The following is a 21,678-nucleotide window of genomic DNA, read 5'->3' as shown; positions in this document are numbered from 1 at the left end:
GCCAAAGACTTGCCAGCAGGATGGAGTTTGATTTTTCTTTGTGCTCTAATGGGGGGCTTAAATGCTTTCCTCTGATTATGTTTGTCCATCTATGCATTTGTGGGGTAGGATCGGAGGGGACATTTGAATCTTGCCGTTTGGATTTCTGGGAGGGGAGAAAGGCAGAATTTCACATGGACTACGGATAATGCATGTGTCTTTCCTCTCTTAGGAAGCTGAGAATGAAAGACCGTGAGCGGGTGGAAAAGGAGCAGCAGCTGTCAGCGGCAGAGAAGAGACTGAAACTGGCTGCAGAAGAAACGCAGAACTGCAGGTGAGTTCAGCTCCTGAATACCAGCGGCTCGTAAAACCTTTGTTAAATTTTTTTTTTTTAACTTTTGTACAAGGTTTAGACCCAATCCATACACCAATATAAACAAATGTTCAGAAGACATTTATATAGAGATTTCACACAAGAAAGAAAAATGTTAAGTTTTACAAATGTCACATTAAAATATTAACTTAAAAAAAGTAAAAATTGCTAAAAATTTCCTGATCTTCAATGTTGACCAGACTATGTGGAAACAGTGTTCACAAAAGTGTTCCTGGAGTAGGCAAAAAACTGTTGTCAACCTTAGGGAAGCAGTTTGGTGTCAGATGGATCACATCAACAGATATGAGCACTTTTGAAAGGGCTGTGCCTGGGTCCTGATGCCAGACAGTGACCAGGGTAGGGATGCTCTGGGGACAAGGGCCCAGGGTAGGGACAGGGACCCTGACAGGGTGCACTTAGAGTGGAGGTGTTGCGTGGAGCTTAGCAGATCCTGAGGAGAAGAGAGAGAGAGAGGCGAGCCTCCCCAGGACCCTGCCATGTGTCAGAGTGGCTTCACCCTCTCCCACAATAACACCAATAACAATAATACATCAGCAGGACTATCATATGACAATATTATCATCACCACAGCAATGACTGACCATTGGTCCCAGGTCAAGGAGCAAGGGGTGTGACCATGGCCAGCTGGTTTGACCTCATCTTCTGAGCAGGGCACACCCCAAGCAAAGTTGGTCCCTGGGCAAAGCTTCTTTCTGGACCCTTTTCCCTCTGGAGTCTCTTAGCCTCAACCTCCCCTCTCCCAACATCCCCTCCCAGACCCAAGTCCCCTGTGACCCTTTTCTCAGCCTGAGTACACTCTACTTGTGTATTTGATTCTTCTTTTCACTTCACTTGAAAGTCACGCTGTGCTTTGTCTGTTTTTCAGTCAATGGCCATGGGAAACCTTGGGATGTCAGAAAGGAAGAAGGGAGTGCCAGAGTCGGGGAGAGCGGACCTGGGTTGGGAAGGACCAGAAACCAGAAGGTCTGTGAAGGTTCCAGAAAGGACCTGCTGTTGGGGTGGCTCCTGGTGAGGGTGGGGGAGGGGCATTCTAAAAGTGAGGTCACACGGTGTCCACGGTGATGAACCAGGGGTGAAGGCAGGGGATTGGTCAAAGGTGAGTATAAAGCATCGCGGTTGCTAAGGCAGCGCCCAGACAGGAGAAGACCCGGAGGAAGACGAAGCCCTCGTCCCCTCCAACTGCTCCTGAGAGTCCACTTCACTGCTCCTTGTGTCCTGCTGACCTACTGACCTACTGACCTGTCTGAACCCTCCTCCTTCCCCTCTAGGACTTGATCTGACCCAGTACTTTCCCTGACACCCCTCTTCTCCTCCTCCCCGGTGACCAAAACCACCCTTCCTGCCACACCCCCTCCCCAATCCCACCCCCAATTCCAACCTCTCCCCCCAACACACTCCCCACCTCTCCCCTCACTCCCTTCTTCCTCCACCCCTCTCCTCACGCCCTTTGCATCCCTCCCTCCACACCTCCTTCCTCCTGACCACAATCCCCTGAGAGGACCAGGACATGGGGGCACAGAGGTTGATCTTCTGGCTCCTCCTGCTCGGGTTTGCCGGTTACCCAGACACAAACGTGAGTAGACATTGGACATCAGATCTTTCCTCCTTCTTATTGGGCTCTTTCACATGGTGGGTAAATAAATTTTTCATGGGTTCCTGGCTGGGAACTCAGACATTCCTAAGACTGAGGACCTCAGGCCAGGTTGCTTGACCCGCCTGAATGGGTTCTGGCCACAGCTGTCCACATCAAGTTCTGGGTCCTGTCAGCATTGCTTGGACCAAACACAGCAGGGTCGACAGGATGGAAACCTGAAAGTAGTAACTTTATAGCATCAAGAAGGAAGGATTTGTGAATATGTTAAAAGTCATTGAGTTGTAAGTCTTCAATGGGAGAATTGTATGATATATGAATTATATCTCAATAAAGTTGTTTTTAAATATGTAAGGAATTCTTATTTAATGGGAGTCATGAGAGTTAGACAAGCTCCTGGAAGCCTTGTCAAGATCCTGCTTCAAGCTCTGCAGGTGTAGGGTCCATCTCTTGTGTAGTTTGTTTCCCTGTGAGTACGTGATTCATATATGTGAAGGCTGGCAGCCCTGGGAAGAGTGGTATCTAAGCATTGGTGTTGGTGCTAGTTTGTTAAAAAGTGGAATGTCTTTTGTGCTCGGTGCTTTCTGGCTTGTTGACTTTTAGCAACTTCTGAGTCGTCCCTTCCTTTCTGCTCTTGGAAGCTGCCCCCAGGGACTCTGTGTCCAACCAGGTTGATGGGAACCCTGAGAAGTCCATCAGAAAATAAGTGGCTGCATCCTGCTGGGATGTTTATAATGGGGAAATCATTAGGAGTGACATGACCAGAAGGTGAATGAGTTATCCTTTCCTTAGTAAAGTGTTCATGTCCAGAGTGTTGATTTACACAAAGCAAAAAGGACATTAAGGACGTCCTTAATGTCCTTAAGATTGTCCACAGTTAAAGAAATTCCAGATTCCCACTGTGCAAGTTTTCACTCTCTCATTAAAAAACACTTCTACCCTGAGAGGAGAGAGAGAGACTGAGAACAGCCCTTAGAGATAAGTAGATTTGTTTTGACTGGCATGCATCAGATTCTTAGGGATCTGGAAAGGTCCAGTGGTCAGGAACAACCCTCACGTTGAGGCAGAATCATCCCAATGAATACCTCCAACCAAAGGAGAATCTATTCTGTTTCCTTTGAGTCTATGAAGGCAGAAATTTCTTGATAGTCTTTATTAGAATTTTCCCCCTTCTGCTTAGGCTGCATTCTCAGAGATGAGATAACCTCTCTTTCCCTACCTCATCTTTGAGTACCTGGATAAACTCACTTGTCTTGTGTTTCCACCTCCTCCCTTGCCCATGGCCATTGAGTATCAGAACCTCAGGTTTATTGGCCCCATTGGATCGAATCTAGGTAGGATTGAACTACTGATATCAGCTCCCAACAGTTGCCAGATGTAACAAGAGTGCCCATGACTGGGGATGTTTTACCAGGTAGTGACCAGATGGTCTTTGTCTTTTTTGTGCATTTGATCCACATGTTTAACCATTGTGCTGAGCTACTGCTCTCTCAGACGGTGGCGACTCAAAGACAGTGTATGTTTCCCATGAGCACACATTTGACTGACCCCAGCTGTGAGGGCTGAAGATGAAAACATTATAGATTTCAGAGGCCACTTTCTAGAGAAGTTTTATTTGCACAAAACTAAAGCTTGGTATGTAGATTAGTGTGAATTACATTGTGAGTCTATTTTCTTCTAAAATACATATAGGTCTAGTTTTTGTAAAAGGACATTTGCCTTTTGTTTTGATGAACATACATCCTAGAAATTTTGTATTCCTTTACAAATTAATTTTCATGATTGCTATTGATTGATTTAGGTGCAATACTGTAAAATAGGAATGTGAATTCTTTTTATTGGCTATTTGGAAGTGTGTTTTTAACTAACTACAGTTCTCTTAGTTTTAATCATAATATACAAGATTACACTGTTATGAAAATCTTTATGTACTTCAGAAATCTGACATTATGTGCTCTGGTTCAGAATCAAAGTGAACATTGAAAGAAAACCCCAATAGGTTTAGAAATTGGGGCTAAACAAAAATTTGGAATTAATTTTTGTGGGAGTAATAATCCCAGTGTTATTATAATAGCAGCTGCCCATGTCTCTCAGTTATGTACATTTCTATAAACATCTCTCTCTATATTATTCTCATTTGTATCTTTAGCACACATTTTTCATTGTTATTTTTTCCCATTCTTCCATACATTTGGGTATATTTTTGGTGATGTTCCAAATAATTTTATCCAGGTACTTCATGAATATACAACAGAAGACTGAGGCTTCCCATCCACTCTAAGTTTGATTTTACTTATTTTTCAATTTAATTGGTTTATAAGTTCATAGTTCATGTTCTGTTGACTATTTAAAAAATATTTGCAATGTGTTTGTCAGCAAAATAAAATCTCCAAGTGTGCGTATTAGATTTTTTCCTATAGCTTAAGTGCGGTATAATTTTTGTATAATAACAGCACCATTTTAGTGAATACAATTTGTTGATATTTAACATATGTTTGCAGCAATGAAACCATCACCCCATTAAGATAGTAAACACACTCTTCACTCCCAAAAGTTTCCTCCTGCTCCTTTTAATCCATCTGTCTTCCCTCTCCTCCATGAGGAGATATTTGAGAGGTTTGGTTACCTCCTGGAGGCTGGTTTAGGGTTTCTAAAGGTGACTCTTTGTGACAGATGTATTGTAAATGTCTTTGAGGTTCCTCATGATCTCCATTATTATTTCAGCCAGTCCATATTCTGCCTGACCATTTCCGTCTTGGGCCTGATGTTTTTGGAATTCTGTGGAAGTTGACCATTATTATTACTTCTTTGGGAATTTCTGCATTTTTAATTTTCCTCTGGAGAACCGTCCTTGCTGTGAGTATACTAAAGTAATTAATGGATAGACTTTTAATCATCAATAAGTAGGAATTTTGGTAGTCACTGAAACTTTTATTTACATTCAGTACCACAAATTTCCCTCTAAGTACTGCTTTCACTGCATCCCACAAATTTTAATGTCCTATTTTCATTATCATTTAGATTGAATTATTTTTAAATTTCTGTTGAGATGTCTTCTTTGACTCGTGTGTTCTTTAGAAATGTGTTGTTTAGTCTCCAAATTTTTTGTAGTTTTCCAGCTATCTTTCTGTTACTGATTTCTAGTTTGAATCCATTGTGGTCTAAGAACATAGTTTCTATGATTTCTTTTACTTTAAATTTGTTAGGATGTATTTTATGGCCCCGAATATGGTGTATCTGAGTGAATGTTTTATGTGAGCTTGAGAAGAAGGTATATTGTGCTGTTGGATGAAGTCTTCTACAGATGTCAATAGATCCATTTGATTGAAGATGCTGATCAGTTCAACTGTATTCTTATTGAATTTCTGTAAGCTGGATCTGCCAATGATAGAGGGTTTTGAAGTCTCCAGCTATAATAATGGATTCATCTATTTCTCCTAGCAATTCTGTCAGTTTTTGCCTCATGAATTTTGCCGCTTTGTTGTTAATGCACACGTGTTAGGGATTGCTATGTCTTCTTGGAGAATTGACCCTTTACCGTTAAAGTGATGCCCCTCATTATCCCTGATAATTTTCCTTACTCTGTAGTCTTGTTTTGAAGGATAAGTTCACTGGCTACAGAAATCTAGGTTGATGGTTCCTTTCTTTTAATACTTTAAATATTTCATTCTACTTTCTTGTCGATTTCTGAAGAGAAGTTGAATGTACTTCTTATCCTTGTTCCTCTATGGGTAAAACGCTATACCCCCCGCCCCTGCCCTGCCCCTTGCTTCTTTTACAATTTTTTGTCTTTGCTTTTCTGTAGTTTGAATATTATGTGTCTAGATGTACATTTTTTCTTGTTTTGTATTTATCCTGCTTGGAATTCTTTGAGCTTCCTGGATCTATGGTTTCACAACTATCAGTAATTTTGGAAACTTCTCAGTCATTATTGCTTCAAATATTTCCTCCTTTCCTTTATTCTGCTGGTATTCCCATTATGTATATGTTACATCTTTTGTAATCGTCTCACTGGTCTTGGATTTTGTGTGCTGTATTTTGGGTATTTTTTTTTCTTTGCATTTCTGTTTTGAAAGTTTCTACTGACATTTCTTCAAACTGGTTGATTCTTTCCTCAGCTATGTCGAGTCTGTTAATGAATGCATCAAAGGCATTCTTCATTTCTGTTATGGGGATTTTGATTTCTAGAATTTCTTTTGGATCCTTATAATTTTCATCACTGCTTATATTCACCATCTCTTCTTGCATGTTGTCCGCTTTTTTTGCTAGAGCCCTTAGCATGTTAATCATCATGGTTTTCGATTCTTAGCCTGATAATTCCATCCTCTCTGCCATACTGAGTGTGATTCTAATGCTTTCTCGCTGTGTTCAACCTGTGTGGTTTTTTCTTTTAGTTTGCCTTGTAAGGTTTTGTTGAAAGCTGGATGTCGTGTCCTGGTTTAAAGGAACAATTGAGGTAAACAGGCCTTTAGTCTGAGGATTTATATTTATCTGGCTAGTGGTTAGGCTGAGTTTACTCTTAGGTGAGACAGGAAGAAGAGAGAGCTCTGGAATTGGGTATTTCCCTTCACCTAGGTCACTTAGTCTTTGGAAAAACACCAGTAAGTCTCTGCTAAAGTAGTTTCTCTTGTGGGCAAGTCTTTTTAAGAAGAACAGAATACTGTGAGTTTATTTCTAAATAGCTATTTTTCCCCTGTCCCTGCCAATAGCACGAGGGGATTTTTCTCCAGTATTTACTGTGAGAAACTGTTAGGATTCCTGGGGATAAAACTCACACAAGTATGGGAAACCTTCCAGATTGGGCACCCTGGCATTTTTAAATCTCTTGCTTGTCCACACTGAGCATCCAGGAATTCATCAATTACAGTAAATGTTTTCCTACCATGATGTTCTGGTTTCTGCAGAGATTTCTGACCTTGGGCTTCTGCTCCAATAAGGGGTGATTTTCTGTATTGCCCAGTCTGGGTCTCTGATTCTGCAGGCGGCGTTTGTGACATCAGTTCTCTGATAGATCTATGAAGAGTTTTTGACTTTCAATTTGTTCAGCTTGTATCTTGTTATGTGGACAGGAGTGACAGCTTCCAAGCTCCTTACAAGCTGGATCAGAATCCAGGAGTCCAGCTCTCTTATTTCCTTTAGATCACTAACTTAAACACAAATTAACGTTTGAAATGGAAGTTAACTTTGTAAAATATTCTAATCTTTTTAGTAAAGAACTCATTGAGCAAGACAACGATATATTTTCAATGAGAAAACTACAATTTATAAACCCTTCCCTTCAAAAGGAAACCCCGATATTAAGTATTTCTTGAGCCCATCCCACTTCCCACTTGTCCCTGCCTGTGGGGTTGGGTAACAAGGGACAGGGAAGTTCACTGTTTCCTGAGCATCATGTGAAGTTAAAGGAATATCTGAGATTTTCTGTTTGTCCTCCGTGGATGCATTGTCCTATGACATTGTTATTATGACTGGCTTTTGATACTGTAATGATATCCTGGTACCTTGGCATGTTTTTTGGGCTGACCTCAGTGTCTGAGCATCATTTAAAACTCTTGAATGGGAAAATATGTTTTAGGGGTCAAGAAAATGTGTCTTTCCGTGGTATTAAAATGGGGTCCTGCCTGGATTTTATTGAGCTGTAATTCCACAGGGGATGCCTCCGGGCTGGGAAGCACTTTTTGCCCTTTCTTGAAATGTTAGCTGTCATTTCTGTTGTTTATTGTGCTTGTTCTCCAGCCATCTCCCACTCTCTTTCTCATTTGATGACCCTCTGTTTTTAGTGGTCTGGGAAAATCATAGGACCTGATGTGCTGTAATTGTTTATTAATTCAGCAATCAGCCAACTCTGTAAGATTTCAGACAGGCTTTCTATTGATTGAAAGAGGTATATCTTAGTACAAAGATTTTGCCTTTTCTTTTTAAGTTTTTTTGGAGGCTTTTAAAACAATCCCAGGTTCTGGACGTCAGTGTGGATATTGGGTTTGACAAAAAAAATCAGGGAAATGATGCATTAGAGTGTTTATAAAAATGTTTGCCATATCCATTATCAAAATTAAATAGTGTTCACTTAATAGAGCATAAACAGATCTTTTGATCAAAAATAAGTAATTTACTTTTGTGCTCTTTATCAGTGATGGTTGTGAAGTTTTATGACTTAAACAGGAAATTATAATTTTCCCTTATTTTTAATCCTATAATTAATCATTATGCTGAACAAAATGATGATTTTAATTTCATTGGATTATTATTTTGATATTTTGTCAGAATGATAGATTTTCACTAATAATATGTTTTGACATCATATTTAATTTTGTTTCTTCCTCTCCTAGGTAAAGCCTCGAGTATATCAAGGTAAGAGTTTAGGCTTTAGTTTCCTTTGTAATATTTTCTCAGTTCTAGTGTTTGATGTGGGTTTTAATTCAATTGGGAGTAAATACAGTGACTTCTGATGTCTAATTGACTTTTTTGTGTGTGTGTGAGGAAGATGGGCCCTGAGCTAACATCTGCCAGTCCTCCTCTTTTTGGTGAGGAAGATGGGCCCTGGGCTAATATCCATGTCCATCTTCCTCCACTTTTCATGGGACGCCGCCACAGCATGGCTTGACAAGTGGTGCGTCGATGCGCGCCCGGGATCCGAACCGTCGAACCCCGGGGCCGCCGCAGCAGCGCACGCGCACTTAACCTCTTGCGCCACTGGGCCGGCCCCGCTATTTGACTTTTTGACGCTTGAAAATTTTACTCTTCTGGGGTTGGAAACTAAATGACAACATAAGGGGAGTTGCCATCTATTGAGATAAGAGACCCGCAGGAGGAATGGATCATGGGAGTGGGACGATAGGGTGAGTTTAATTTTGCATAGAAATGTTTAGGAAGCAAGTGATGGCATGAGGCTGAAGTTTGGAGTGAATATGTTGACATGACCTGGCTCTTGGTGAAATGTAGAGATGATAAAACACTACTAGAGCCTATCAAGAAGTTTATGGCTGAGAGAAGAACCAGGTATTGCCAGGCAAAGTGTGTGTCACGACCCTGGGTTATGAGTCTGAAGCGGAGGGAGCCACTCATGCCAGTGGAGAATGGGTGGAAATGAACCCAATGCAAAATAGGGATAAGACATTCTGTACGGGCTTCCCAGACTGTGATGATTAAGTGGTGCTGTCTGTTGAGAGCCAGGGTGGCTGCCTGACACTTAGTAGGCCCTCAGCTGCTGGAGTTTGTCACAGCGAATGCAGCAGTGCTGGTGGTGAGAAGAGTGACCAGGGTATCAGAGCTCTCATGCTGGGCAAATAGAAGATAAGTTTGCACTTTGTGGTCAGGTGAGAGAATTAAACACCTCTGAGAGGAGTGTGGAATTGTGGGCTATGTTCTGGAGCTTTCCATGTGTTATCCATCTGTTACTGGGTGCTTTACGTGTGCTGTATTCCTGTAATGGTGGATCGTAACATTCTCACCTTGGGGCTGAAGGATATTGTCTTATAGGGATTGTGAGTTATCCAGGTCCTCTAGCGACTAAGTGGTAAAGCCAAGGTTGTACCCAAGTGTGTTTGATTCCAAAGACCTTGTCCTCCTGAGCCTCCCACCCTGGCTCTCATGAAGGGGAATCTGCTGGGCAGCAGGAAGGCGTGAGAGACTTTTCAGTAGCTGGTCAAGTGACATTTAGAGGAATCTCTCTGGGTAATATTAAAGGGTGGGGAAAACCTGGAAGAAGTCAGGTGTTTTTTTTTTTCTTTTTTCCTTTTGATTTTTGTTTTTTAAAGCAATTGCACTGATCTGTTTATTTTATGTGATAATTGGAGGACAGAATATAAGTACAAGGGTTGCTTGAATTTTCTCTGTTTCCCCTCTGGTGATGACAGGGCTGTGTGAACTGTTCACATTTTCTAAAAATATTGCCTAACGATGGGATGTTAGGCTAAGACATTGTTTCCCCATCTTTGAAAAAAGATTAAATGGGAATCTCATTGAAATAGGGTTCTTCTTTCTATATTTGTTTCCCGCATTTAAAATGCCACTAACTGAAACTTGCTTTCTTCAGGGATCGTAGTCGTGCTAAAAAGTTATTTACTCTCATAGTGCCAATAATGTGCCTTTGCTGTTGACACATTGGGGTAATTCCATTTTATTGGTTTTGGTAATAATCTGAGAAATAATTTTTATCTCTTTTTAGTTAATTTACATCAAATTTCTGAGAAGAAGAAGAATTACTTGAAAGAAAACTCAGAACTGGCCGAAAAAATATCTGTTTGTGAAAAGAAGGTATAATCATCCTTTAATTTTTATTTTCATGGCTTGACCTTGAAGTATACTTCCTCTTTCTTCTAGTTCACTTATTTTGCTGTCTCTTCTTTCATCCTAGTGTCCCATTTCATTACCATGTATAACAGTCTAAATTCAAAACAAGCCTCTTATATGTAAACTACCACTTTTTTTATATCTGTAAGGACTTACCCATGTGAGATAGGTTTCACTATCACTATAATTAATGTTTTTGAATTCTGAATCCATTATTACGTATTTGTATAGATCAATGAAGCAAAGAAATGTGCTCAAGAAAATAAGAGGCAGAACAAGATTCTTGGCGACGAAGCACATAAATTGGAGGTAAAAATCCCTCCTTTTTCCTAGATTACACTCTAAAAACAGAAATAAAAATAATGAATAAATGTTACTAATATCTATATGTTTTGTTTAAGAAAAACATCAAAATGCTTGGAAGCATTAATGACATGATTGAAAGTATATTTGCTGAACTGGCATCTGACGGAGATCGAAACAGCGAGAATCGGGACTTGGTGAGAGTTTGGCTACTAAGTTATTACCATAATTTGACTTTTGAGCCTTTTTTTCACTGGGTTAATTGAGCCCTGCATTCTTCCATGCTGTTCACTGCTGTTTCAAATACTAATACCACAGAGCCTTTTTAAATATAAGGACTTAGGAAGAATTTTTTTCTGTTTTTACAACCTTGAGTAATTTTTTTTATATCATTCAGCACTCCCTCCTCTCCAAGAAAGGTAGAACTGAGAAATTGTACTAGAGATTTCTAGCCATGTTGGACAGTCCTGTCCCTCTTAGTACAGAGCAGAGAATTTTCAAAGTGAATCTGGTGACAATATTTACTTTTCACTAAGAAGAGCTGTTCATTTGAGCTGTTTGGCTTCAAGATTTTAGGCCTTCTTTGCTTTTGCCTTGTCACCCAGTCAAGTATCCCATTGTCTTGAATGTAGGAAAGTCAGAGTGCCCATGAAACATTTCTGACTTCAACTATTCTCTTAGTTCCTCATTTCTTTATGTGTTTGACTTTTCTCCTTGGCTCAAACCGGATCTACCGCTTTTAGTGGTACAGGGGCTGATGTGGGGTATGTTTTGTTGGCATGTCTTCTTTTTAGCATGTCGCCCAGTGTTTCTATTGAAATCCAGTACATGTTTTATTTCTATCCTACGTGCAAATATCAGAAAAGAAAAATCTACAGAAAACTTAAAAGTTGATATTTCAGTGAACAACTCAGGAATTTCAGAAGTAAACTACCTATATTTGCTTCAAGAATTTCATTGTAGACCTTAGCTTTGGTGAAGAACAAATGTGTCATGTCTTAGAATATTAAATTTATATGTTATTGATTTAGGGATTTTTCTTCTTGGGAACTAAGTCATTAGTGAGGATATTTTGCTTTGGGTTTGAATCCCCCTGAATGAAATTCGTGTCAGTGAACTGAAATTGAAGTCTGAAGAACAGCATGTACAGAAGGAAGATGCTCAGCTTAAGATCAAAAAGGAGCAAATAACAAAAAGTTACTCCCATAGATTATATAAATCAGAGAACTAAATATCATTACTTCCTTTTTAATTTTCTTATTTTTAATTGAGACTAAATACACGTAAAATTTACCATCTAACCATTTTTAAGTCTACATTTTAGTAGTGTTAAGTACATTCACATTGTCGTACAATCATTACTTCTTGAATACCTTTTCTCAAACCTCTCTTAAAGTCAGGAGATGTGAGTGGAGAATTCAAGGATTCGAAGCAGACAGCCTCAACGTCTAATAAACGTAATCTGGAAGGTATGTTGCTTGTTGGGAAGAAACCCCATATAATAAAAATGAGGTTGCAGTGAGAAGGTAAAAAATGACTTCTTGCCTTCAGGATTCTCTCCTTTCTTCTCTCCCCATCACAACCAAGTATTTGGAACATGTGCACACACACAAAGAAAATGGTTTTATGCTTTACAGAAAGGAGAAAGAAACTAGAAGACAGCTGTGAGGCACTGAGATCTGTTAAAGAGACAAAGGAAGCCGAATTAGAAATGCTAAAGAAGAACACACGTATGGTTGATGAAATCTGTGGACAAAGAAAGTGGGTCACAGAACAGTAAGCTATTCATGTGTTGATTGTTACAAATACTGTTGTATTAGTGAATGTGTAGACCAATGTAGAGAATTATAATTTTTTTTAGAATATTTATCACCGTATTTTTGCCATATTCAGTCAGTACAGAATTGTTTCTCCTTTCTGCCTTGATTTTTGTAATCTGCATCTTCCTTTCCATTCTAACTGGTTGTCAGAGATTCTTATTTGCAATTAATTTAAGATTGGATGGCGTACAGGTACCAGCTTTAATCACTTCATTATCTGGAACCCTCTGGGTTCATTTACATTGTACTCTAGGTTTCAATCCCATCATATTGTCCTGACCTGCCATATGTCTGTCATTTCCTATTAAATTCTAGACATTGGGTAGATAATATTTAGAGAAAAATTGAGGCCTCGTCTGATGTCATCTTGCTGCAGAAAAGATGGGAGTTTACATCTGGCAGGTGATCAGGGACGCCAGCAGTACTGAATCCTATTAATCCACTTAGTGACTGAGACCACTCACTGCAGGCTTAGTCCCTCCTAAGGCCAGTGTGTTTTCTGTCTGCCTTTATTCTTAGTGTGTAAGTCTCCTGGGACCCAGCTAAGGCCCGCAGGATTTTCTAGGGTGACCTTCGCTGACTGACCATGAAGTCCAGTTGTTTGACTTTTGTGCCCAGGGATGTGTGCAAACGCAGCTCAGCGTCTTTGCATCTCAGAAGTCTCCTCTGGGATTAGTTGATGAACCTTGGGGAAAGTGGCCCCAAATGCCAGGCTGACCTTAATCCTGGGCATCCTTCTTCTCCGTCTTGGCCTCATGTCTCTTTGCTGGTTTGATAGCAATTTGGTGCATTCTATCATGAATTTCATATTTTGGCCAATGTTTCCTATGGTTCTCAGGGGGAGATGAGGGACTTCAGACCCACTCATCCATGTTCAAAGGCAAAACTTTTCTTATATTCCCACAAGTGCCAGGTTTGTGTTCTCCCTGCCCCGGACTGGGGTAGGGTGGCTCTGTCCTCACTGGCATCTTATTTGCATTAAACTATGAGATGTTTTAGGGTGGGGATAGTGCCCTACCTCTCGCTGTATCCCCATCACCTTACAATGCACCCACTCTGTTCCAGCCAGTCCAGAAAGCATTTGCTGAAAGATTGGCTGGGTGGCCAGAAACAAATGCGTGAACTTTGTCTCTTTAGTGTTTTTGTCCCTGTTTCCTAGAGCTCTTTTAATTTTGTGTGTGATCCCTAGCAAATCCAATGTCAAGTTGAGAATCTTTTGAATCAGAACCTTGAACAAAGTAGTTTGAAGGCAACACAACACATCTGCCTTAAGCCATTGCCCTTTGCAGCCTTCACTGTCAATGAAATCAAGGTACTTGTTAATGAAATCAATCTACCTGTTATTGATATCCTCAATTTGAAAGTTTTCCATTTTCAGGACATACCCTGATTATGGGGCGATTCAGATAATTTTTCATTCAGCATGGTTTCCATTCTCCTCAACTAGGATCTTTGAAGTAGGTGGCAGGAGTTCCATTCTCGAACTGTAGAAGTGTCTAGTAGTTAATTGTCCGATGTTATGACCCCATGTCCAGCAAGGATCTATGGCTGTGTCATGGCCTCAGGTCTCTCCCTGGGAGAAATCAGACAAGTCATGAAGCTCTGCTTCATCCTAATGTGCTTACTTGTGATGAGCTGAAAGAAAATGAGCTTGTGCTGTCCCAGTCCCAAGAGCCTGAGCCTGGGAGGGCACATGGTGCGTCTCATATGTGCTTTTTTTGTTTGTTTAGTTCATTTACTAATGACTAGGAACACAGAGCTGTGAAGAGAAGCTCAGAATTGCCAAAGACTTGCCAGCAGGAGGGAGTTTGATTTTTCTTTGTGCTCTAATGGGGGGCTTAAATGCTTTCCTCTGATTAGATTTGTCCATCTATGCATTTGTGGGGTAGGATCGGAGGGGACATTTGAATCTTGCCCTTTAGATTTCTGGGAGGAAAGAAAGGCAGAATTTCACATGGGCTACGGATAATGCATATGTCTTTCCCCTCTTAGGAAGCTGAGAATGAAAGACCGTGAGCGGGGGGAAAAGGAGCAGCAGCTGTCAGCGGCAGAGAAGAGACTGAAACTGGCTGCAGAAGAAACGCAGAACTACAGGTGAGTTCAGCTCCTAAATAACAGCGGCTCATAAAACCTTTGTTGGATTTTTTTTTTAACTTTTGTACAATGTTTAGACCCAATTCATACACCAATATAAGCAAATGTTCAGAAGACATTTATATAGAGATTTCACACAAGAAAGAAAAATGTTAAGTTTCACAAATGTCAAGTTAAAATATTAACTTAAAAAAAGTAGGCGCCAGCCCCGTGGTGCGGCAGTTGGCTGCGCGCGCTCTCCTTCGGCGGCCCGGAGTTCGCAGGTTCGGATCCCGGGCGTGCATCAATGCACCTCTTGTCAGGCCGTGCTGTGGCAGTGTCCCACGGAAGGAGAAGGGGATGGGCACGGATGTTAGCCCAGGGCCAATCTTCCTCAGCAAACAAGAGGAGAATTGGCATCGGATGTTAGCTGGGGTGATCTTCCTCACAAAAAAATAAATAAATAAATAAATTTGCTAAAAACTTCCTGATTCTCAATGTTGACCAGACTATGTCGAAATGTGGTTCACAAAAATGTTCCTGGAGGAGGTAAAAACTGTTGTAAATCTTAGGGAATCAGTTTGGTGTGGGATGAATCACATCAGTAGATACGAGCATGCCATTTTAGAGACCCAGTGTTGTAGCCCTGAGAATATGATCAGGGTGTAAGGAAAAGAAGCAGCGAGCTGTATGATGAAAGACGCTCATTGCAGGATAAATTAGGGAGCTATTGAGAATAGGTAAGGGAATTATATCAACTCAGAAGCTGGCGGGCATTCGATAATAAGGAAACAATGTAGCAATAGCTTTGATCATACTATACTTTTATAATCATGTGAAGTGTGTCTTATAGTATTGGATAATGTGTATAAGGGTACAGTTCAGACAATGGAAACATGGGAAGACTATTTAAAATCATCCTCAATATTGTGCTTTATCTGACGAAAGCAATTGTCACTCATAGGCACCAAATTGATCAAATGCGGCAACAAGTGCAGCAAGCAGAGTTCACCTTCAGACACCAGGTAACCTGCATTCTGCCCAAAGTTCCTGCCTCCTTCAGCACCCAATGCAGAGGGTCATAGCGGCCTTGGAAGCCCTCAACATAGGGTTTATGACGTGTTGGCTTTTTCAGATGGCTGTGTATGAGAAGAATGCTCACGACAATTGGGTACGTTTTGCTTTCTTTCCTTCCCTTTGCGCACAGTCTGCCACAACTGAAGGTGGATGTGTTTTTCTCCCACAGATCAAGGCTCGGATTTGGGAGAGGGAGATAGCAGAGCAGAGCAGGGAAGCCGCCCACTTGAAACACAGGTATGGGATGTTGACATACATTTTTTACGGGTGTTTTTGAGGTATTAAGGCAAAGCTGTTTCGTGCCTAGTAAAGGACTTGGTGTTGTAATTCTTATTGAAGTCCATTCTTTTTCTACGTTCAAGATTGGAGATAATGTCCAAAAAGAGGCTGCCCGAGGGATACAGGCTGCACAAACCAACGTCGGGAAGACCTGGGATGCAGAACCCTCCACAGAGAGGTAGGGAGCACATTGTGAAGTGCAGCCACTTAATTTCTGCTGCAAAACCACTCCGTGTCCTACCTGTTCCTGTGGGGGATCACGTGTTGCCTGGAACCAATCCCAAGCACGACCTAAAGACAACAGGTTATCTCGAGGGGTGACAGGAAGATGTTTTCCTCAGGTGCCCCAGCCAGACTGGCTTTCTGGGCCTGCGCCCTGTGACTGGTGGAGCTCATGCCCCGCCACTGACTGTGGACCCTCTCTGCCCCCAACACCCGCCTCGCGTGCTCTTGGATTGCTCTCAACTGGAGAGACGTGCCTGGAGGGGAAGTGGGTGCATGCTTCCTTCCCAACTGGAGTGAATGCTGAAGACTTGATTTTTCTTTGAGTTGAGAAAAAGGCATTTATTTACTATGCTGGAGGTTCCCTTATTCTTCCTGTTTAACTTTTGCTTGTGGACTTTAGTATTCCATTCATAAATTAAATTTCTATGTAATTTTACTCCTGACATTGTCAGTGTAACGCTACAGCTTTGCTGTTAAATCCCCGTATCTTCCATTTTCTCATTACTATAATATTAGTCTAAGTCCATTTCTGTTCATAAATATTCATATAATGTCGGTCACATGTGGAAGGCAGCTTATGTGTAGAGTGAGAGATTGAAAAGTCCACCTGCGGCCTGAAGAAAAGGACCTGTGCTGTTCATGTTGAGGGGTTGTTGCTATTATCCCATCTGAGGTGATTCTCATTTTAATTTTACTCTATGATGAAATGGTGGTTTCCCCTGATGTGTTTTGGGAAACCCCTGTTTCAGTGTTGATTTCCAGCTAGTTGAGCCCGGACCTGACCACAGGTGGTTGATGAGTTATGAAAACCCCTGAACCAGGGCCCTGTGGTGTCTTCCTCAAGGGCCAGGGGACGGGTCTCCCCTTCTCCTCGGGGGTCACCTGAGGTGTGTGGGGAGCCCTCTGCCATTGGTAAGGGCCCAGAAGTGGGAAAGAATGTCAGATGGTGGAGGAAGGCGCGGAGGGTTTGTTTTCCTTCCTCACAGTCTATGCAAGTCTGACTAAACCCCCATCCCTCCTCTCTGGCCTCTTTCAGATCCGGGACCTGTTTCTGCGGCTGTGAGGAGCAGCAGCTCCGGGGGCAAGGTAAGTGCTGTGGTCATTTTCAGTCGTAACCGTCTCTGGAAACGTTGACGTGTGTGTGCAGCAGCCTCTCTTGGCCTCATGTCTGGTTTGTGTGTTCCGTGGCACGTCTACTGTGTCATTTCCTTCCCTGAAAGCACAGTCTTCCCCAGGAGCCTTTGGGCTTCTCCACTCTCAGCTCTCATCTTTGGTGGCGCCTCCAGAAGCCTTCAGTGCTTCTGGGCTGAGGACTGCAGGGCTCTCACAGTGTGTTTCTGGAAGTAGCACTTGGAGGGTTACCTTAAGCCCACACTGAAGTCTCCTAGCAGAGCCGACTCCTTCCTGAATTCCTTGACATAGGATTGTTGTTGTGGTGGTTCCTTTGCTCCATACCTGGTTTGGGTTTGGTGAGGAGCCTATTGGGAACATCTGCCATCATCCTCATGGGAGAGGAACAGGAGAGGCCGTCCTTCCAACTTCATGTTGGGTGCTTCGTGCGATTTGGAATGTTCTTGGATCCAGCCGATGTCACAGTTCCTCAGGGTCCCCTCTCTGTGGGTCAGTGTACTCTCCGGGATCCCTCAGGTGGTAGCCTAGGTCAGAATAGTCTGAATGATCACAAATGGCCTATTTGCAGTAGGAACTGGGCACGGACACCAAAGGAGTGAAGAGTGAACATCAGAACTGCACTGCAGGACCCATTGCCCCCAGAGGCCATCACTAGTGTTGACATGAGGGGGGTCCTGTGGTGTCCGGTGGTGCCGTTAGAGCCAGGACGTTCCCTCATCCCCCCCGTCACGGGGTTTTACGGCTGGAATCCAAACACGTCTGTGTTCATTCTGTCCTTTAGAATCCCCTCCTCACATTTCCGTTGGACACAAATTAGTCCGCGTCTCACGGAGGGCTTAGAAATCTGCCTTCCCTGTGGGTGACGATAGATAGAGCTGAGCCTAACCGAGTCCTGTCGGTCACACCGTTCCCCTCAGAAAACGCAGGCCCCCGGGGGTGCCCAGCGCCCCAGAGGTCCTGGTGCCCGTGGGCAGACCCCGAGCGGAGGAGAAGACCCCTTTGTCGGGGAGGGAAACTGAGGCGGGGGACGGGCAGGGCAGGGGCCTGCAGGCAGAGCTTTTCCCCAGGAGCAGCTCGGCTTCCAGAGGTGGGGAGCGGGCTTTTCCGTCCCTCTCGGGCGCTGTCTTCTGAATAGAGAGCCAACAAGCTTCTGTGGTGCTGGGGGTGGTGAGGAGGGTGGAGGCCGGTCCTGGACCGTGATGCCGGTCTGCCTGGAGTCGGCTCCTTTCTCAGTCTGGTGTTGCCTCGTCCAGCGCTCTAGGACAGGACCCCTTGCTCTTGTGCTTTCGCAGACACGGGTGGTGACGTGTGGTGACAGTGGTTCATCCCCGTGGTGTTTGTTCCTCCCCAAGCTGGGCGGGCCCCAGTGGTGGGGGTAGAGCGGTCTGGCACGGATGCTGCTCTCTTGGCACCTGGGGGCGGGGAGGGTGCCAAGTGCTTCCCCGGGTTCACTGGGTTTCAGCTTTGGTTGGTGCTGGCGCTTGTGTCTGCCACATCCACCTGACTTTAAACTTCTGTTCCGCAGGTCAATGTTGAGGCAAGAGGGCCTCCTCCTTTTGCAGCACCACCCTGCACAACCAACCCTGTAGGCTCTGGGCCACATCTGTCTCCTCCATCCTGGAGGCCTCTAGGCCCTCACCCACTGCCTCCACGTGTCCCACTCGGTAAGATGATCTGAAGAGTATGAGTTGACTGTAAAGCATATTCATCTCTTTTCCTATGGAGTTTTTGGAGGAAAGGTAGATATGGTACTGAGGGCTTTGCAATGCAAGGGTAAACCTGGCTGAGGACATTGTAACGTTCCTCAAGTTTCTCAGGACATACGTACAATGGGCCGTGAATTGCCCCATCCTGAGCTGGGCAGCAGGTGTCTCATAGAGAAGGAAAGAGGCTGTCTACAGAAAGGCAGAAAGAGCAGTTCTGCAGATGCACATTGTACACAGACCATGTGCCGGGCTCTGTGGGGGATGAGGCGCACCCCTAACTTCAGGGGCTTAAGGTGTCCTATAGCAGAGGGAGATTTCCATTCGAGATCCTGTGATCACATAATGGAAGCAGCAGTGAAGGGACCCAGAGAACAAAAGAGGGCGATGTGAATCTCACCAGAGTGAAGCGGGAGGTTGTGAAGAGAAGGAAAAGTTGAGGAGGTGCCCAGCGGGGGTGGGTTGGGTTCCTTAGATGGAGCTGGAAGGCCATTCCCAGCCGGGCAGGCAGCTTGAGCAGGGAGTGTGAAGGCAGTGCGAGGTCCACGCAGAGCTGCTGCGTGTTTTCAAATCACACAGTGTGGGCATGTGATTATCCTTATCAAAATGTTGCTGTTGCCCTAAAGCCCTTAGTTCATAATCGAAATCAAGATTCTTGTTTCCCTTGGATTTCTGAAAGTTCTGGATCTGTACGATGGAAAAATCTCTGGAGGTTTGGGAATGTAACTTGGCTCTTTGAGGATCCTTTGTCTGCCTGAGTTTATTGTGCCCCAGTGAGACTAAACGTGAAGACAGGGTCTAGATCAGCAGAGCAGAGGCCTTGGCCTTCAGTACGAGTCAGACTCTTCCTGGTATATTCAAGGTTGATCAGGAGCCGCCCCTGCTGGACCCCTCTCACCACATCCCTGCATCCTCTAGTCACCACCCCTAACTGTCAGCTTTGCATCTCCCCAAACTTACCACACAGTATCCCGATTCTTGGCCTGTGTACCTGCTGTCTCGGCCCCTAATACCAACTCTCAGTGGGGCGTACTCAGAGCCTCAGCCCCGTTGTGTGTGTAAGGGGGTGATACTGGTTTCTGAGGTCATTGTGAGGAAGACGAGATTAAGTGCATAATGAAAGTGTCTGCAAAATGGCTGGGACATGTTGGCACTCACCATTCTCACTGTTTAAATGAAAATATCTCCACACAGAAGATTATCAGAAGATAGTCATTGAAGTACATTCCATTAAACTAAGGATGTAAGAGCTCAGGCCTAGAGATTCACAATCCCTGTTTCAAAAGATAAGGAAAAGACCCTCCTTTTTTCTATTGAAATTCAGATCCCACCAGTTAAAGATGGAAAAGATAATTTTGAGAATGTGTGAGTTCAGAGATCTATACCTGAGACCTGAAGACAATTATTTTCCATTCACTATAAACACACAGATGCAGCCACACACTAAAGTGTTCATCAGAAGCCAGAGATATGTTATAGAAGACAAATGTAGATAGGAGGAATAGCCTATCATTGAAATAACCCCAAATCTCTTTGCCTTACAGGACACTCATTTTGAAGGAGGACACTGAGCGGTGATAAACTGGCTGTGGCAAATTATTATGGTTTTTCTTGCCCAATCCTGCCCCCTCCACTTTTATCTTTCCTGTTGTCACCCCTAATACACTCTTTACAGTTCTAACTCAGTATCAGCGTCTGCTTTTTGGAGGACCATCCAACTCACCCCAGGGAGTGTATACAGTGTGATTCTTGTACACACAGTTCAAAAACAGGCAGAAACCACGGGGATGGGGCAGAAGCAAGGTTATTCCTTGGGGGTACTCTTGACTGCAAGGGGCCTGAGAGATCCTTCGGGTGGTGGGCACATCCTACATCTAGATCTGGCCGTGGTTATGTTTATTCAGTCAATAAATACTCAGCACATGGTGCCTGCCAGTCCCAGGGGTGTCTGGTGATCAGAGAGACAGCTCTCTTTCCCCAGGAAGTGGCCAATTTCTGATGGTGGCGAATAGATAAGGGGCCAGGAGTGGCTCCAGGAGGCCAGTGAGGAGGCTCTGCAGTAATCCAGGTTTTGCGCCCTTCACTCAACTTGCCAGCAGGCCCCCAATAGCACCAAGTCCAGGCAGTCTTTGTGGGGGCTGATGGCAGCAGAGTTTTTTGGTAAGTCCCACGAGCTCCCATAATCCTCCCACAGGTTCCTTATTGAAGGATGGGCAAGGCAGAGGTCAATGGCATGGGACCTCCCCCGCCCCCCACACACACACCAAGGAGAAGGTGCTGGGGTGGAAATATCTGGCTCCATCCAGGTCCCCCAATCCAATCCATTCTGCCCTGGCAGCTCCTGGAGCCTGAAGGGCCCTCCCTCCTGCCAAGTCGGGGGAAGCAGCCAGCCCGCCAGCAGCTCTGGGGACACCAAGCTGAAACCGGTAAACAGTTAGCTATTGATGATTAGGTAGCTAGCAACTAAGGTGTTTTTCTTTTTCTGCAGTTACTAATTATAGCGTTTAGTCGTTCACCTACCCATTGTTAACTGTGCTGCTTAGGCAATATACTGACTCCCACTAGGTTCCTATAGATAACATCTCCCTCATGCCTGGGTCACCATGGTAATGGATGTTTGAGCTGTTTCTCAGGAATTAGGAGCCCCTTGTCCAGTTCAGACCAGTTGAGACCACCAACCCATCAACTGGGCCTGTACACATGCCTGATAAGTGACCTTTTGACATCAAGAAGCTAAAACTCCACCCTCAGATCATGCTAATGCCACCATTTTGTGAACATGTGTCCTATGGAGAGGCGTGAAGTGTGACT

The 21,678-nt window shown here is 43.6% G+C and overlaps 1 protein-coding gene and 1 long non-coding RNA gene across 3 annotated transcripts; both read left to right on the top strand.

Annotated features, from left to right (window-relative positions):
• The first annotated feature begins 217 nt into the window (after positions 1-217).
• Positions 218-10,203, top strand: LOC131422502 (uncharacterized). 2 transcript variants are annotated; one of them, XR_009224089.1, is made up of 4 exons: positions 218-313; positions 4,689-4,820; positions 8,294-8,315; positions 10,132-10,203. It is a non-coding gene; the product is annotated as an uncharacterized LOC131422502 (long non-coding RNA). The 2 variants fall into 2 exon arrangements; XR_009224088.1 differs by lacking the exon at positions 218-313 and adding an exon at positions 1,869-1,946.
• A 5,223-nt stretch (positions 10,204-15,426) lies between these two features.
• Positions 15,427-20,983, top strand: LOC131422499 (transport and Golgi organization protein 1 homolog). The gene is made up of 7 exons (XM_058569818.1): positions 15,427-15,477; positions 15,588-15,623; positions 15,699-15,766; positions 15,892-15,986; positions 17,070-17,119; positions 18,690-18,828; positions 20,412-20,983. Exons 1-7 carry the CDS (start codon positions 15,433-15,435, stop codon positions 20,423-20,425), a joined length of 447 nt encoding a protein of 148 aa, XP_058425801.1. The 5' UTR covers positions 15,427-15,432; the 3' UTR covers positions 20,426-20,983.
• The last annotated feature ends 695 nt before the right edge of the window (positions 20,984-21,678 follow it).

Source organism: Diceros bicornis, chromosome 26 (genome assembly GCF_020826845.1).
Source record: "Diceros bicornis minor isolate mBicDic1 chromosome 26, mDicBic1.mat.cur, whole genome shotgun sequence".
NCBI lineage: Eukaryota > Metazoa > Chordata > Mammalia > Perissodactyla > Rhinocerotidae > Diceros > Diceros bicornis.
Note: the sequence above shows the minus strand (reverse complement) of the source record. Positions and strands in the feature narration are given on the sequence as shown.